This window comes from Canis lupus, chromosome 25 (assembly GCF_048164855.1).
Source record: "Canis lupus baileyi chromosome 25, mCanLup2.hap1, whole genome shotgun sequence".
Lineage (NCBI taxonomy): Eukaryota > Metazoa > Chordata > Mammalia > Carnivora > Canidae > Canis > Canis lupus.
In genome coordinates this window covers 8,477,489-8,494,616 of record NC_132862.1, presented here as the reverse complement: position 1 = coordinate 8,494,616, position 17,128 = coordinate 8,477,489, and the positions used below count along the sequence as shown (strand labels likewise).

Here is a 17,128-nt window from a genome sequence, read left to right as displayed (position 1 = left end):
TTAAATTCCACATATGAGAGAAATCATATGGTATTTGTCTTTCTCTGGCTGACCTATTTCATGTCACATAATACCTTCTAGTTCCATCCACATTGTTGCAAATGGCAGGATTTAATTCTTTGCTGGCTGAGTAATATTCCATTGTATATGTATATTACATCATCATTATCCATTCATCAGTTGATGGACATTTGGGCTCTTTCCATAATTTGGAAATTGGGGTGCATGTGCCCCTTTGAATCAGCATTTTGTATCCTTTGGATAAATACCTTATAATGCAATTGCTAGGTTGTAGGGTAGTTTAAGAAACTTCCATACTCTTCCACAGTGGCTGTACCAGTTTGCATTTCCACCAAAAGTACAAATGTTCCCCTTTCTCTACATACTCACCAATAGCTGTTGTTTCCTGAGTTACTAACTTTAGCCATTCAGACAGACATGAGGTATATCTCATCGTGGTTTTAATTTTAATTTCTCTGACGCTGGGTGATGTTGAGCATTTTCTCATGTATCTGTTAGCCATGTGTATATGTCTTCTTTGGAGAAGTGTCTATTCATGTCTTCTGCCCATTTCTTAAACAGATTATTTATTCTTTGAGTGTTGATTTTGATGAGTTCTCTATAGATTCCTGGATACTAACGATTTATCCAATATATCATTTGCAGACATCTTCTCCTCTTCTATTGGTTGCCTTTTAGCTTTGTTGATTGTTTCCTTCTCTGTACAGAAGCCTTTTTTATCTTGATGAGGTCCCAATAGTTCATTTTTGTTTCCCTTGCCTCCAGAGATGCGCCTAGAAAGAAGTTGCTGCAGTCAAGGTCAAAGAGTTTGCTTCCTATTTTCTCCCCTAGGATTTTGATGGTTTCCTGTCTTATACTTAGGTCTGTCACCTATTTTGAATTTATTTTTATGTATAGTATAAGAAAGTGGTCGAGTTTCATTCTTCTACAAGTCGCTGTCCAGTTTTCCCAACACAATTTGTTGAAGAGATACAACATTTAATCTTACTGTTTTGTAAACAGTTTTTAGGTGTGCATGGGTGTTTCAGTTAAATGTCCAGCTCTTGGTTTTAGCTCAGGTCATGATGTCATGAGTCTATGGATCAAGCCCAGGTCAGGCTCTGTGCTCAGTGGGGAGTCTGCTTGGGATTCTCTTCCTCTGCCCCTCCCTCTTGTGCACACTCATGCATGCTCTCAAATAAATAAATAGTCTTTAAGATAGTTGTTATATGACTTTTTTCTCCTGCTGACCTCTGTATAGATTTTTTTCCGAGTAATCTTTGTAGCCTGAACACCCTAGCACAGTACTTAATATGTGGTTGATAATCTCTACTTTCTATTCATCCTTAAGATTCAAGATTCACCACCCTAGATGCAGAGCTCTTTGAAAACAGGGATCAAATATTGATTTTCATTTTTTGTGTCCTCAGTGCCTAGCATGGTTTGGAATGTAATAGCAATTCATTAAGTATATGATTGATAGATGGAAGGAAAGAAGTCTCACAAATTCATTCTTTTCTAGAGTTTTGCTGGAATTTGTATAGATAATTGGAATTCTAAAAGTAATTTTAGAACTTTTTCTTAGCACTTTTTCCTCACATTCAAATTGCACATTCTTAGGCTTATAGCAGAGCCACTTTGGCTAGACTTAATATTACCCAGCCAAAAGTTTTCATTTTACTGTTTTTGTTTTGGTGGTGTTGATTTTGTTACTTTATATTTAACTCTAAACCTTCCAAATGTCTTCTGGCACCTTCAGTTACTATGATCTTAGAATAGCAGAATCAAAAAAAAATGAAAACAACCCATTATTTTCTTACCATTCAACCTCCCAGTCCAGGTTAGACTGCAGAACTTTATTCAAACATCTCTAGCGATGTGAAGTTTTACTTAGCAAGAATACTGACAGAATCTGGCAAAACCTATATATGTGAAGAAGAGAGTATAAGAAATCAGATAGCAGCAAAAGATAATTCTGTGTTGAGATTTCTCATCTCTGGTGGAATAAGTAACAGGGTATGATTTTTTTTTTAAGACTAAAGCCAACTCTATTTGCAATAAGAAAATTGCACATTGATAAGAAGATATATGGAAATTTACCTTTATTCTTGTAGTACAGTGTACTGAACAGTATGAAATGTCAGCATTTTTAAAATTTGAAATTCAGAATCTGATTGTTTGAATAATGTAAAATGTTTAAATCCAATTTATCTCCATTCTGATTAAGTTTGAGCTCTGGGGAAAAAAAAAAAAAAAAAGTTTGAGCTCTGGGGAATTGCAATATATTTCTTCTTTTGATTTATATACCATTTGTCAATCTAATACATGGGTCTTATTTAAAAATCAAATGGTACTTTTCTATACACTAATAAGGAACAGTCTGAAAAATAAATTAAGAATTCCATTTACAGTATGTCAATCAAATAAAATACTTAGGAATCATATTAGCCAAGGAGATGGAAGACTTACTGAAAACTATAAAACATTGTTGAAAGAAATTAAAGCAGACATTAATAAATGGAAAGACATTCTGTGTTCATGGATTGGAAGACTTAATATAGTTAAGATGTCAGTACTACCCAGAGCAATCCGCAGATTCAGTGAAATCCCTGTCAAAATCCCAATGACATTTTTTTGCAGAAATAGAAAAATCCATTCTAAAATTCCTATGGGATTTTTTTTAAAGACTTTATTTATTTATGAGAGACACAGATTGAGAGAGAGGCAGAGACACAGACAGAGGGAGAAGAAGGCTCCATGAAGGCAGCCTGACGTGGGATTCAATCCTGGGTCTCCAGGATCACACCCTGGGCTGAAGGCAGCACTAAACTGCTGAGCCACCCAGGCTGCCCTCCTATGGGTTTTCATGGAACCCTGAATAGCCAAAGCTATCTTGAAAAAGAACAGAGTTGGAGGATCCATACTGCCTGATTTCAAAATTTACAACAAAGCTACAGTAATCAAAACAGTGTAGTACTGGCATAAAGACAGACATAATCAGTGCAATAGAACAGAGCCCAGACATAAGTCCTGGTACAGATGGTCAAATGATTTTCATTAAGGTGCCACTTCTCCATCCAATCAGAAGAAGGCAGATGGAGCTGGGAAAACTGGATATTCACATGCAGAAGAACAAAGTTGAACCCTTACCTACCACAAAAATTAACTCAAAATGGATCAAAGACCTAGAAATAAGAGCTAAAACTACAAAACATAGGGAGAAAGCTTCGACACCAAAGACAGAGGCAACAAAATGAAAAATAAATTGAACTTCATCAAAATTAGAAACTTATGCACAGTGGACACTATCACCAGAACAAAAAGGCAACCTACAGATGGAGAAAATACTTGTAGTTTTATGTATCTGATAAAATGGTTGAGGTCTAGAATATATAATGAACTCCTAAAACTCAACAACATAAATAGTCTGGTTTTAAAAATAGGCAAAGGACTTGAAAAGACATTTCTCCAAAGAAAATAAACAAATGGCCAATAAGAACATGGAAAGAGGGGCAGCCCGGGTGTCTCAGCGGTTTAGCACCACCTTCAGCCCAGGGCCTGATCCTGGAGTCCCGGGATTGAGTCCCATGTCAGGCTCCCTCCATGGAGCCTGCTTCTCCCTCTGCCTGTGTCTCTGCCTCTCTCTCTCTCTCTCTCTCTCTCTCTCTCTCTCTCTCTCTCATGAATAAATAAAGTCTTTAAGAAAAAAGAAAAGAACATGGAAAGAGGGGCACCTGGGTGGTTGAGCATCTGCCTTTGGCTCAGGTCATGATCCTGGGTCCTGGGATTGAGTCCCACGTCTGGCTCCTTGGGGGGAGTTTGCTTCTCTCTCCCTCTGCCTGTGTCTCTGCTTCTCTCTCTTTGTCTCTCATGTATAAATAAGTAAACTCTCTAAAAAAGAAATGGGAAGATGCTCAACATTACTATTATTAGAGAAGCACAAATCAAAACCACAGTGAAATGCTGCCTCATGCTTATTAGAGTGGTGATTATTTTTAAAAAACACGAGGCAGAAAACAAGTGTTGACATAGATGTAAAAAAGTTAGAACCCTTGTGCATTGTTGGTGCCATGGTGCAGCCATTATGGAAAACAGTATTTCACTTTCTGTAAGAATTAAATATAAGATTGCTGTTTGGTCCAACAATTCCATTTCTGGTTTTGTACACTAAAGAAAGGGAATTCAACAGATAACTTATGCACCATTGTTCATAGCAGCATTATTTACAATAGCCAAAAGTTGGAAGTAACCTATGTCCATCAATAGATGAATGAATAACTAAAATGTGGTGTTTGTATATATATATATAAAATAGCATCTTATTCAGCCTTAAAAAAAGAATGAAATTTTGAATACAGGCTACTACATGTAGCATGCAAAGGGAAATAAGCCAGTGGTACTAGGACAAATGTTATATGATTCTACTTATTTCAGGTACCTAAAATAATTAAATGTGTAGATACAAAAAGTAGAGCAATGATTGTTGGGGGAAGGAACACAAGGAACTTGCACAACTGTGTAAGTGTATGTAACGCCACTGTACTGACACTTAAAACTGCTTTAAAGAGGGGGATCCCTGGGTGGCTCAGTGGTTTAGCATCTGCCTTTGGCCCAGGGCACAATCCTGGAGTCCTGGGATCAAGTCCCGCGTCGGGCTCCCGGCATAGAGCCTGCTACTCCCTCCTCCTGTGTCTCTGCGTCTCTCTCTCTCTCTATGTCTATCATGAATGAATGAATGAATGAATGAATGAATAAATAAATAAATAAATAAATCTTTTTTAAAAAACCTGCATAAAAGAGGCCAGTGTGAAGATAGTGGGAATATAATATAATATAATGTAATATACTATAATTAATATATATAATATAAAGTTTATGACAGAATATACTAGTCCCCTACTTCATCCCTGCTACCAATCTTCAACAGGGAGCTTTAAACAATTTGAACCAATTTTTCTGGTATTTACCTCCATATTTTCAAATATGTTTATGTTACTATTTCTTATTTTACCTATTTTACACATTAGCTGTTGACACTCTTTCTAAAGAATGGAATACCCTTAACACCTTTCATCCCTCGGCTTTTGCTTTCCTCATAATATTGTTGCATCACAGTTTTGGTTAAATCTTAAGTCGGATATTGTCAGATTGTTTGATGCTGAGCCAAGTGCTATTATTAAGGGTTTCTTTCTTTCTTTGTATTTCTGGGGTTAATGATTGCCTTTTTCGTTAGCTTTTATGGACCTATTGGTGATTTCTCCATATATTTCAGTATTTCTCAAGCCCATATATAAGCTATCTAGCTATTCAGCATCTCTCACTTTTACATTTTTCCCCTACAGTCAAAACAGTTTGCTTTCTAAGCCTAGTATACAGCCATTCTTGGGAATTCCTTCAATATCAAATCCCTTTTTCTTTCTTTTTTTTTTTTTAAGATTTTATTTATTTATTCATGAGAGATAAAGAGAGAGAGGCAGACACAGGCAGAGGGAGAAGCAGGCTCCACACAGGGAGCCTGACATGGGACTCGATCCCAGGACTCCAGGATCACGCCCTGGGCCAAAGGCGGCACTAAACTGCTGAGCCACCCAGGCTGCCCCTCATATCCCTTTTTTCTTGAATCAGAATTATTTCCTTTACTTGATTGACTTGATTTACTCCTTCATCATAGTAAAGCATATCTTCTAATAATTTTGAAAATGCCTTTATTTATAATAATATCTGAAAATGCCTTTATTTTTATCCATGATAGTTTGGCTAGATATAGAATTCTAGATTGGAAAGTCCTTTTTAAAAAAAAACAAAACAAAAAAACAAAAACAAAAAAGGCTGTGAGGGCATTGCTCTAATGTCTTCCAGCATGCAGCTTTACTCTTGAGAAGAGTATAACATCCTGGCTCCCTTTCCTGTGTTTATGATCAATTTTTCCCCCTAGAAGTATTTTGGATCTTTTTCCCCCTTAATTTCTAAAATTCTGCTATTTTATGATAAGTCTTGGTGTAGGTGTTTTGTTGTATTCCCTGAAGTGGGCATTTCATGTCAGTGGATCCTTTTAATCAGGAGATTGACATCCTTCAATAATGGGAATTATTCTTGAATGTCTCTTTTTATAATTCTCTGCCTACCATTGTCTATATTCCCCATTTCTTAAACTTGTTTTTTAGATGCTAGACTCTTACAGATTGATCCTCTAATTTTCTGTCCTCTCTTAGCTTTCATTTTTGTCTACATAATAAATTTCCTGGAAATTTCTTTGACTTTATCATCAAATCTATTGCATTTTTACTTAGGCTTTAATTTCTGAGACATCTTTCTGAGTCCCACTTGTTGCTGTTTTATAACACCCTGTTCATATGTTGAATACAAGGCCTTCTCCTCTTTCTCTGGGGATTTTAGTGCTAGGATTTTGAAATTTTCTTCTCCTTGTAAGTATAGTTGCTATTTCCTCTAAATTCCTCAAATAAACATATATTAAGAATAAAATGCCAGCCAGCCAGTTAGAAGCTTTGAGTACATGATCTCCTCTTGTCACTGGTTATTGCCTTTTTTGGTGACCCCTAATGAATCAATTTGTTTATTAGAAGTCCTTCAAATGTCAGTCTCTAGAGAGAGATTGTTTCTCCAAGAAAAGAAAATCTCTGATTTTCTTGCCTTTGGAGGTAGGCAGTTTGAAGGACGGTCAATGTAAAATCCAGTGTTATAGAAACAGAAAGGCAGAGAAGAACCAGGGAGATATCACTGTATTTAAGCATGTTACTTTCACCCAATCCTGTTTTTTGTCTGATTGATCCCTCACTCCCTAACTTTCACTGTGTCTATGTTTCTGTAGGTTCTAAGCCTTTCTGGTTTAGTTTCTTCAGAAAATTTCCTCTAACTCATTTTGGTGCTATTTTGGATGGGAAAGGAGAAAAACTTGCATTCAAACTGCTAATTTGTGTCTTAAATTGTTTTCAGTGATGCTTACAAATTATTTTTCATTATCAAGTTTATTAAAGTGACATGGTGTTTAGCTTTTCTTAAACATATCAAAAAAAAACTTGAAATTTGAAGAATACCATTTTATTTTATATTTTATCTAGTTGAGTGCTTATTTTTTAAAACCCCCAAAAGTAAAATATATTAATTTATTTTAAAAATGGAATTGTCAGGCAGCCTGGGTGGCTCAATGGTTTAGCACTGCCTTCAGCCCAGGGTGTGATCCTGGAGACCTGGGATCAAGTCCCACATCAGGCTCCCTGCATGGAGCCTGCTTCTCCCTCTGCCTGTGTCTCTGCCTCTCTCTCCGTGTGTGTCTCATGAATAAATGAATAAAATCTTTTTAAAAAAATGGAATTGTTATAGGGTCCCTGTCTGGCCATTGGTAGAGTGGGCAACTCTTGATCACAGGGTTGTGGGTTTGAGCCCCATGTTGAGTGGAGAGATTATTTTTTAAAAAGTAAAGTCTTGGAGTACCTGGGTGGCTCAGTAGTTGAGTGTCTGCCTTCAACCCAGGTCATGATCCCTAGGGTCCTGGGATCGAGTCCCGCATCAGGCTCCCTGGAGGGAGCTGCTTCTCCCTCTGACTATGTCTCTGCCTCTCTCTGTGTCTCTCATGAATAAATAAATCTTTTAAAAATGATAAAGTAAAATAAAAAAATTTTTAAAGTAAAATCTCTTTTAAAAAATTGTTACTTTCAAATCATCCTGCTGATTTAAATTTAGTTTTCTAGTTTTATCCATGTGACATAAAAATAAATATTTTTTTAACATGTGACTATTTATCAGTTTGGAAAAATTAGTGTAATTTGTGAAATATTTGAAACTGAAAGATTTTTCTTTTTCAAAATGTTCATTAATTATAGAGCAAAAATAATTTATACCACTGTAATTTTTTATTATTGAAATATAATTAACATACACTGTTTCAGGTATATAATATAAAGATTCAACAATTCTACTCTACATTACTTAGCACACATCAATATAAGTATACTTTTAATCCCTGTAACTATTTCACCCATATCCTTACCCACCTCCCTGCTGGCAACCACCAGTTTGTTTTCTGTATTTAGCGTCTGTTTCTCTTTGCTCATTTGTTTTGTTTCTTAAGTTCTATGTCAGTGAAATCATATGGTATTTGTCTTTCTCCAACTTATTTCCTTAGCATTATATCCTCTAGGTCCATCCACATTGTTGAAGATGGCAAGATTTCATTCTTTGTATGGTTGAGTAATATTCCATTGTGTGTGTATGTGTGTGCGTGTGTGTGTGCATGCATGCTCACACTATATCTGTTATCCATCTATGAATGGACAATTGAGTTGCATCTATATCTTGGCTATTGGAAATAAAGCTACAATAAACATAAGGATGCATGTATCTTTTCAAATTGTGTAAGTTATTTATAAATCAAGTTTTACAGGACTATTTTTTTCCAGAAAAAAAATTGTAGAAATTTCATAGTTCATTTAAAAATTTGTTTAATAGGAGTGACTGGGTGGCTCAGTTTGTTAAGTGTCTGCCTTTGGCTCAGGTCATGATTTCAGGGTCCTGGGATCAATCGAGCCCCTCAACAGGCTCTCTGCTCAGCAGAGAATCTGCTTCTGTCTCTCTCTCTCTCTTCTTCTCCCTCTCTTCCTCTCCCTCCCCCCCTCTCCGCCTGTCCCTCCCCACCATTCATTCTCTTTCAAATAAATAAAAGTATTTTTTAAAAATCTAATAAATTTTTGAAGTAAATCATACCTAAAGTATAAAAAACAGAAGTGTAAAGCTCAGTGAATTATCACAGAATGAATCACCCACATAACCAACTATCTAACTTCAGAAACAGAGGAATACCAGTACCGCAGAGTCTTTGAATCCTCACCTGTCTTTATCCCATTTTCCTTAGTGAGACCACAATCCCTGATGATACACCACAGAATTTTGCCTGATTTAGAATTTTATATAAGTAGGATCATATGGTGTACATTCTTTTGTATTCACTTTCGTATTCAGCATTGTGAGATTCATTCATGTTACATGTAGCAATACACGGTTCTTATTGTAGTATAGAATTCTGTTCTAAAAATATACTCAAATTTGTTTTTTTCCATTCTACTTTTGGTAGGCATATTGGTTGTTTTCAGTTTGAAGCTATTACAAATAGTGCTGTTATGAACATTCTATACATGTTTTTGGCCATAAATATTTCTATTGAGCTTTTAAGAAGGGATGGTGAGTCATAGTATATTACAACTTGAGTACATAATGCCAAACAATTCCAAAGAGGTTTTATTAATTTGTGCTCCCTCCAGTGATATATGAGAGTCATAGTTGCTCCCCATACTTGCCAACAATTGGTATTATAATTTTAATTTTTAGTATTAGCCATTTTGTGGGGTAAAGCATGGAAATTACATAAAAGCAAATATCAAAATAGCCAAAACACATGAAAGATGGTCAGCTCTATAATCTTTAATCTCCTTTTTTAAATAAGACTTATTTATGGGACGCCTGAGTAGCTCAGCAGTTGAGCATCTGCCTTCGGCTCGGCGTGCTCCCGGGATCCAGGATCGAGTCCCATATCAGGCTCCTTGCAGGAAGCCTACTTCTCCCTCTGCCTGTGTCTCTGCCTCTCTCTCTCTCTCTTTCTCTCTCTTTTTTTTTACAGTTGTTTTACTTCTTCATTTGGTTTCCTATGGTAAAAATGGTACAGTCTCCATGTGTTCAATTTTAGTTTTGAATTTCTGTGTCTTTTCCCTAATTTTTTTCCCTACAATGTTCATTCAGAATTTAGAAGTCTTCAGCTCCTTCCTCTTGTTTAGTTCCTTTTACCCAGGGTTATTTTAATGAAGGCACTGCAGTTCTTGGGTAATCTTATACTGGTTGATATTTTTTTTCTGACATTTAATGAAGGAATTTTCACACATAAAGGTAAACTTGACATAATTTTGAACACCTATAATATACCAATCGCCTAGCTTTTATCATTGACATTTTACTGTACATTTCTTATCACATAACTATTCATCCTGTCATTTCTGGTTGATTTTTACCACTTTTCTCCTCACCACTCAGCATCACTCTGTTTTTGCTGGACAGTGCTCACTTTTGTCATTTTTTTATATACATAGCCACATCAATATTGTAATTTTAGGAGTAGAAAATTTATTTTTTAAGGTTATAAAAAAGGGGCACCTGGTGGTAAGTGTCTGCCTTTGGCTCAGGTCGTGATCCTGGAGTCTCAGGATGGAGTCCCACATCAGGCTCCCCTTGGGGAGCCTGCTTCTCTCTCTTCCTGGGTCTCTGCCTCTCCCTCTGTCTCTCATGAATAAATAAAATCTTTTTAAAAAATGTGTTTAAGTTCATAAATTAAAAAGAAATAGCTGCTTTTTTGGAGTAATATTCAGGTGATAAGCTTCACTTAATGAAGGGAAAGAAACTTAAATCAGCTCTAGAATATGATTTTTATTTTCAAATAAAAATCTCTTAAAAGCAACCATCCTAGGGGCACCTGGGCAATTCAGGTGGTTAAGCATCTGACTTTTGGTTTTGGCTCAGGTCATTAAGTCATGGGTTTTGGGATTTGAGCCCTGCATCCAGCTCCACACTCAGCAGGGAGTCTGCTTGACGATTTTCTTCCTCTGCCCCTACCCCCAATTCATGTGCTCACTCTCTCTCTAAAATAAATAAATCTTTTTTTTTTTTAAAAAAAGCAAAAATATAAATTAATTAATTTAATTACATTAAATTTTAAAAAGCCATCTTATTTCTCTCCAGCTGTTTTCTGACATCTGAATTTTTATTTAATTTTGCCTTATTGTGGCAAGGACACTTACATGAGATCTACCCTCTTAACAAATTATTAAGTGTGTAATATGGTTGACTATAGGTGCAATGTTGTATAGAGCATCTCTCAAGCTTATCCATCTTGCTTAACTGATCATCATTTCCTTCTCCCCCACCCAGCCGTGGTAAACACCATTTTCACTCTTTGATTCTATGAGTTTGACTGTTGTAGAGACATGATCTGAATTTTCTAGAAGCATGAATGAAGCTTGTTACAGAATTATGCCTGGCAGTCTCCAATACTTAGAAATGTACCACAGAGAAAAGTTAAATAGTCAGAGGATCTTCCCTAATTCTGCATTTCTGTTCAGCTAGAAAGTCTTGTAGGTTTGGAATGCCTCAGATTACTCGTCTGTAAATTGAACAGATTAAACCAGTTGTTTCCCAGATTCCTCCTCTTCCTGCAATACTATATTAACATTACTGGGTGCAGAACTATGTATTGTTTCTTTACATACTTTAGAGGTTTTTTTTTTTCTCTTTTTTAGATTCCATTTATTAGTGAAATCCTAGATTTGTCTTCCTGACACTTTGCAGTTAGCATAAGACCCTCTAGGTCCATCCAGGTTATTGTAAATGCCAAGATCTCATTTTGTTTCATGGTTGAGTGATGCTCTATTGTGTGTATGTACCACATCTTTACCCATTCATCTGTAGTTGGACACTTGGGTTGCTCCCATTCCTTGGCTATTGTAAATAATGTTTTGGTAAACATAGAAGTGCACATATATTTTCAAATTACCTTTTTTGTTTCCTTTGGACAAATCCTCAGTAGTGGGATTACTGGATCATATGATATTTCTATTTTTTTTAAACTTTTTGAGGAACTTTAGATATTTGGTATAATTCACCAGAGAACCCGTGAACCTGGTGCTTTCTGTTTTGGGAAACTTTTTTTTTTTTTTTAATTCAATTTCTTTAATAGATACAGGCCTTTTCAGTTGGTCTGTTTCCCATTGTGTAACTTTTAGAAGCCTGTTTCTTTCAAGGTAGTGGTTGCTTTCATTTAGAGTTTCAAATTTGTAGGCATTCTTTATCTGTAGGGATCTTTGGTACCTTTCCCTCTTTCATTTCCAATATTAGTTACTTACATACACACTCTTTTTCCTTAGATAGCATGTCTTAGAGACTTCTTGATTTTATTGATAATTTTCAAAGAATCAGCTTTTGGTTTCATTGATTTCCTCTTTCCAATATCACTGATTTCTGCTTGAATTATTTCTTCTACTTACTTTGGATTTACTTTGTTCTTCTGTTATTAGTTTCCTAAGGTGAAAATTTTAATTATAGATTTTAGATCTTCTTTTATAATAATATGCATTCAGTCAATGCTATATATTTCCCTCAAAGCACTGCTTTCATTCATGGCATTCCACAGATTTTAACAATTTGTATTTTTATTTTAATTTAATCTAAAATATTTTTTAAGTTCTTTTGAGATTTCTTCTTGACCCATGTATAACTTTGTGTTACCCATGTAGTTACCCATGTATTGTTTACATCTTGGACTTGGGGATTTTCCAGTCAACTTTCTGTTACTAATTTCTGGTTTAATTCCATTTTGGTCTGAAAACTGACACATTGCTACTAGCATTCTTTGAACCATCCTTTATACATGTAGCTTCTCAAAGTGTATTAAAAGCAGCAGCATGTGGTACATGGTAAACACATTTGTTCACTGAAAAATCACTACATGGATACACGGAAGTTCTGTCAAGTTTAGAAACATCCTTTATCCATGTAAGTGTATAGTGTATTCCGTTCACCGAAGTGTGCTGAACACATCCACTCAATGAAATAAAAAATATTTAGTTTTTAAACTTGCAAAATCCATAAGGAATCATCACTGACCTTGGATACTGACGAACCTCTGTTTTTTGTTTTTTTTTCCAGATTGTTAAAGAGACATGAAAACAACTTATCAGTGCTAGCCATTAGTAACATGGAAGCTTCCTCCACCCTTGCCAAATGCCTTTATGAACTTAATTTTACAGTTCAGAGTAAAGAACAAGAAAAAGACTCAGAAATGCTGCAGTGAAAAATAATTCCACTTCTCTAGTGGGGACTCAAAGTCACATACATTTCACATACTGTTACTGAAGAAAGCACCAAGTCTTAATGGAACAGAGACCATAGAATGAATTATTTTATCTCCTCCCATGATGCTGAGAGGAAGCTTCGTATTCTGATCTCTGAGCGAATCCCTTTGTTCTCTGTTTAAAAAAAATCTAAAAAGAAAAAGAAAAAAAAAAAACTGCTGTGGGATTGTCAACCAGCTTATCTGCAGGATGTCTCTCAGATCTGATAAATCCTGATGGAAACTGGTATGATCAGAATTCAGTACCATCCACATTGGAATATACATGGAATATTGTAAAACCTACATGAGCAGATGAAATAGAAGCATTAAATATTTTTATCTATATCCAAAAAGGAGCACATTTTTATATTTACAAAACCGTTTAAGCTGGTTTGAATAATTAAAAAAAAATTTCAGCACACCTATACCCCCTGATCTCAGAGGGGGCCACCAATATCTAGCTATGGATTGTGTGTTTTGTTTAGAAATCAGTAGCTTGGTTTTCTTACTTGAGCCAATATATTTTCACTTATTTATTATCATAAAAATTTACCAGTCTGAATAGATCTTGTAAATATTTGTGAATAGAACGAACACCTTTCATGCCACTGCAGCCACTGGAAATACATTCTGTGGTGTCCTAGAAGCATTATTGGTAGGTTCTAAAGTTTTCTAGACTTTCCTGTCAATTGTAAGTAATTGTGATATATTCTACGCAGTGGATGAATGTTCTTTAAATTTGTGTAAATACTTCTGCAAAGGTACTGATGCTGTAAAGTCAAAACAGTTTTGTGGAACTGTGATTTTTTTTTTCTTTTTTTTTCTTTTTTCTTTTTTTCTTTTGTTTTGTTTTGTTTTGTATTATACACCTTGTAGAACTCATTTTGCTGGCTGAAAGAGTATGGAATAATATATCTCATGTCATTTTTGTAGAAGAAAAACTATTTGAAGGTATTTTTTGGTTTTCCCTAACATGTATCCACTGTAAACGTTTGTCATGTGCAAGCTCAGAGCTTGGACAGAATTTTTTGTATTTGTAAATTGGTTTAAATACATGGAATTTTATACAGGTTTTCTCCTGTGTTATATATGCATTATGTGCAGGTATGATATTTTCTTCACTACTTTTTCTATCTTAATATAGTGTGGAATTTTATTGTATTATTCTTCCATTCTTAATACTGTACCACATTCCTGCTCAGAAACTGCTCACTTCCTTAAATTGTCTTCTTCCCCCAGCGTGAAATGTATCCATTTATAACTGCCTATTGCCTGTTCTATTAGCATCCAAAAATGTGGAAGGCCTCCCAACCACCATTTCTGCTGTGTCCTTAGGATGTGCAGTAAAAAATATAGACCTAACAGTTTATGTTATAGAATGGCTTTATTTACTTTGGTGACTGTTTATAGTTTTTAAATAAAAGACTGAACATTTTCTTGAGTCCTTCATTTCTGAGTATGCTTAAGACATTCTTTTAAAAATATAGAGAGAATCCCAAATTTAGCTGAAGACAAGGTCCAGTCACCTATTTAATTTTATGTCATTTATAATACATTAAGTAGAGAACAGATAAAAGAGATCCTTTACATGACAAATTTGCATGAGATAGCAGGAGATTGAGCGTACTTTCCATTTGTTATAATGTAAAGCAAACCCAGATTATTGTTTGATACTGTGTTTCTCTGTTCATTCAGAACCACAAGGCGCCCAGACCTTCAACTTGAATTTAGGGACAGATTCCTAGAGTAAAAGGATATAAAAATTTTTTTTTGGTTTGGATGGATATTAAAAAATTTGGATATAAAAAACAATTTTTTAATGGTTTGATTCAACTGGTGTTGAAGGAAAATCTAATTTCTCCCTGCAGAGGGGATCCATGGCACTGCACTGTGCTGTGTATTAATGGATGCAAAAGAGACTTTTTATCCAACATCAGCCCCGATCATTTCCTAGGGTTGTGGGGGTTATTCTTAGCCCACCTCCCAAGATTGAGGCTATCCCGTAGATGCCACATTAAAGTGGTCCTCCACTCCTCTGAACTGAGCTCAGTTGTTGATACCAGTTAGAACGTATTCACTGTACTTTTCTAAAAAAAAAAATCTCAAATTTTTCTAAAATAATTTTGTGCAATACCAATGTTTGTTTTAAAAGGTACATGTTTCTTTGCAAAATAAGAAACTGTACAGTAATTAGATAGAAAAGAGAAGAAACTCCAGGCTCAGAAAAATGGTTTTCATACTCACCATTCTTCCGCTCATTAGAATTGCATGCTGTAGTTCTAGCTTCTGTGCTATGATATGTAAATATGTCTGTAGTCCCTTTGAGCATTGGTCTCAGCCGAGAGTTTTTTAAATGTGTTTGACCTAATGAAACCAGTTATGGCTTCCCACTTAGGTTTTTCTCGTATAGCTTTATAGAACTATTATACAATGAAATAACGTGGACTTTCTGGGTAATGGAATCAAAGTGCTCTTGCACAATAAGTTCTGCATAACCCTCTCATTCATGAAAAGGTGCTCCTCGCTAGACGGAAACTTGATTTCCAGTATTGTTATTTTGTCTAAAGTTCTGTAAATACATGCTTTAATGTTATCTTTGAGAAATCTATGTAAATAATATAGTCTACAACATAGAGACTGTACAATTCTGTGTTATATATGTGCCTAGTGCTCTGTTGGCACTCAATAAATTTTAAGTAACAAAATTGATTATCATATAGCCAAGGCATATTTTTCTTCCAAGCTCTAGACAGGATGTGACTATATACTAATGAGACTCTGGAGTGCAAGCCACCCGATGAAAACTTGTCTCATTACTTTATAGTCATGCCATGTATGTTTTTTTTAACCATAAAATGACAATAAAAATGATTTTTAAAATGAGAATGTTTTGGATAAGTGACTTCTGTCCTGATCTTCATCACCGTGATGAAAATATTAAACACCGAACAAAGAAAACATGATGTTCTTCATCTCTAAAACAGAAGCTGCTAAGACGTAGGAGCACAGCTGCCGGATTACCCACATGGGATCCCATTGGATCATCTTGATCAAATAGTAGTAAGGTGAAAAAGGAAAAAGAAAAAGTCTAGTATCTCTCCTAGATAACTATGCTCGTATTACTTTAACTCTCTTAAGAGTACATAAACAGTCCCTGAAACACTCAAAAATTTAACTACCTTCTCTGAGGCGGCAAGACGAAGACTGTGTTACTCTCTAGTTACATTACAGCCAACAACTTTGTCTACTCCCTTGATATCTGCGAACCTTTATGGATTCCTAGATTTTCATTTCATGAAGGAAAGGAACAGATGCTTCTCAGTAAAAATTAAATCCAGGATTGCGTTGTGTAGAAGTTAAACGCTAAGGCACATTGTCATATTCCTAGGTGAGTAGATCCATTTCTTCTGATAGTGAGTACACTTGAATATTAAGAGAAAAAGGTATCATGATGAGTCCTGGTTCTTGTGGATTTCAGTCTGAGACACAATCCACACCAGATACATGCATTCAAAAGATAAACGGCTTTTAAAAAGCAACTTTTGTGAACTGGTAATATAACTGTGCAATTGAAGAATCAAAAAGCTTTGAAAAGATATTCACTGAAAAGCCTCCCCCTTCTTCCCCATCTCCTGGCTCCCACCCCTGCTGCCAGATAACCACTGGTCATGTTTCTTAAGTACCCCTCTAGCGTTGATTACAGAAAAGGCAAATGTATGTTATTTTTATGCAAAATATTTTATACCATGAACCACTGCTGCACTTAAAAAAATGTTTAGTATCTTAAGACTTTCCATACTGGTATGTAAAGATCTTTCACATCCATTTTTACAGCTGTATAGTACTCCATCGCACGGGTACACTGTGCATGATCTATTATTTGGACCCCTTATTGATGGATATTTAAATTACTGCCAAACTTTAATTATGTTGGTCACTAACATTTGCTTAACACGGTTCCTGCCATTCATGATGCTGAGCATTTTCCATGTATTGGCTCAGTCTTTATGAACACTCCGTGTAATGGCTAATGTTACAAGGTGGTGTGTACAGAGGGTTGGGATGACTAAGCTCCTTGACCAAGGTCATGGCAAGTAAGTAAGGCTGTTTGGTCAGCACACAGGAAGCTAACTGTAATTAGAATTCTCTCCAGGAGTCAGACATAAGATGCTTGTTTTGGGTGCAAATTTTGTTTGTATTTGCTGCATTGTTTCTAAAAAGTATTTTCTTCCTAAGCAT

General features: G+C 35.5%; 1 protein-coding gene across 2 annotated transcripts in view; it reads left to right on the top strand.

The window, feature by feature from the left end:
• ARID2 (AT-rich interaction domain 2) overlaps positions 1-14,324 on the top strand; it is a 168,772-nt gene extending 154,448 nt beyond the window's left edge. For both annotated transcript variants that reach the window (XM_072798230.1, XM_072798229.1), the window contains one exon: positions 12,703-14,324. In XM_072798230.1, coding sequence (XP_072654331.1) covers positions 12,703-12,847 — 145 coding nt within the window. In that variant the 3' untranslated portion in view covers positions 12,848-14,324. The remainder of the gene's footprint in view (positions 1-12,702) is intronic.
• Positions 14,325-17,128: the final 2,804 nt, after the last annotated feature.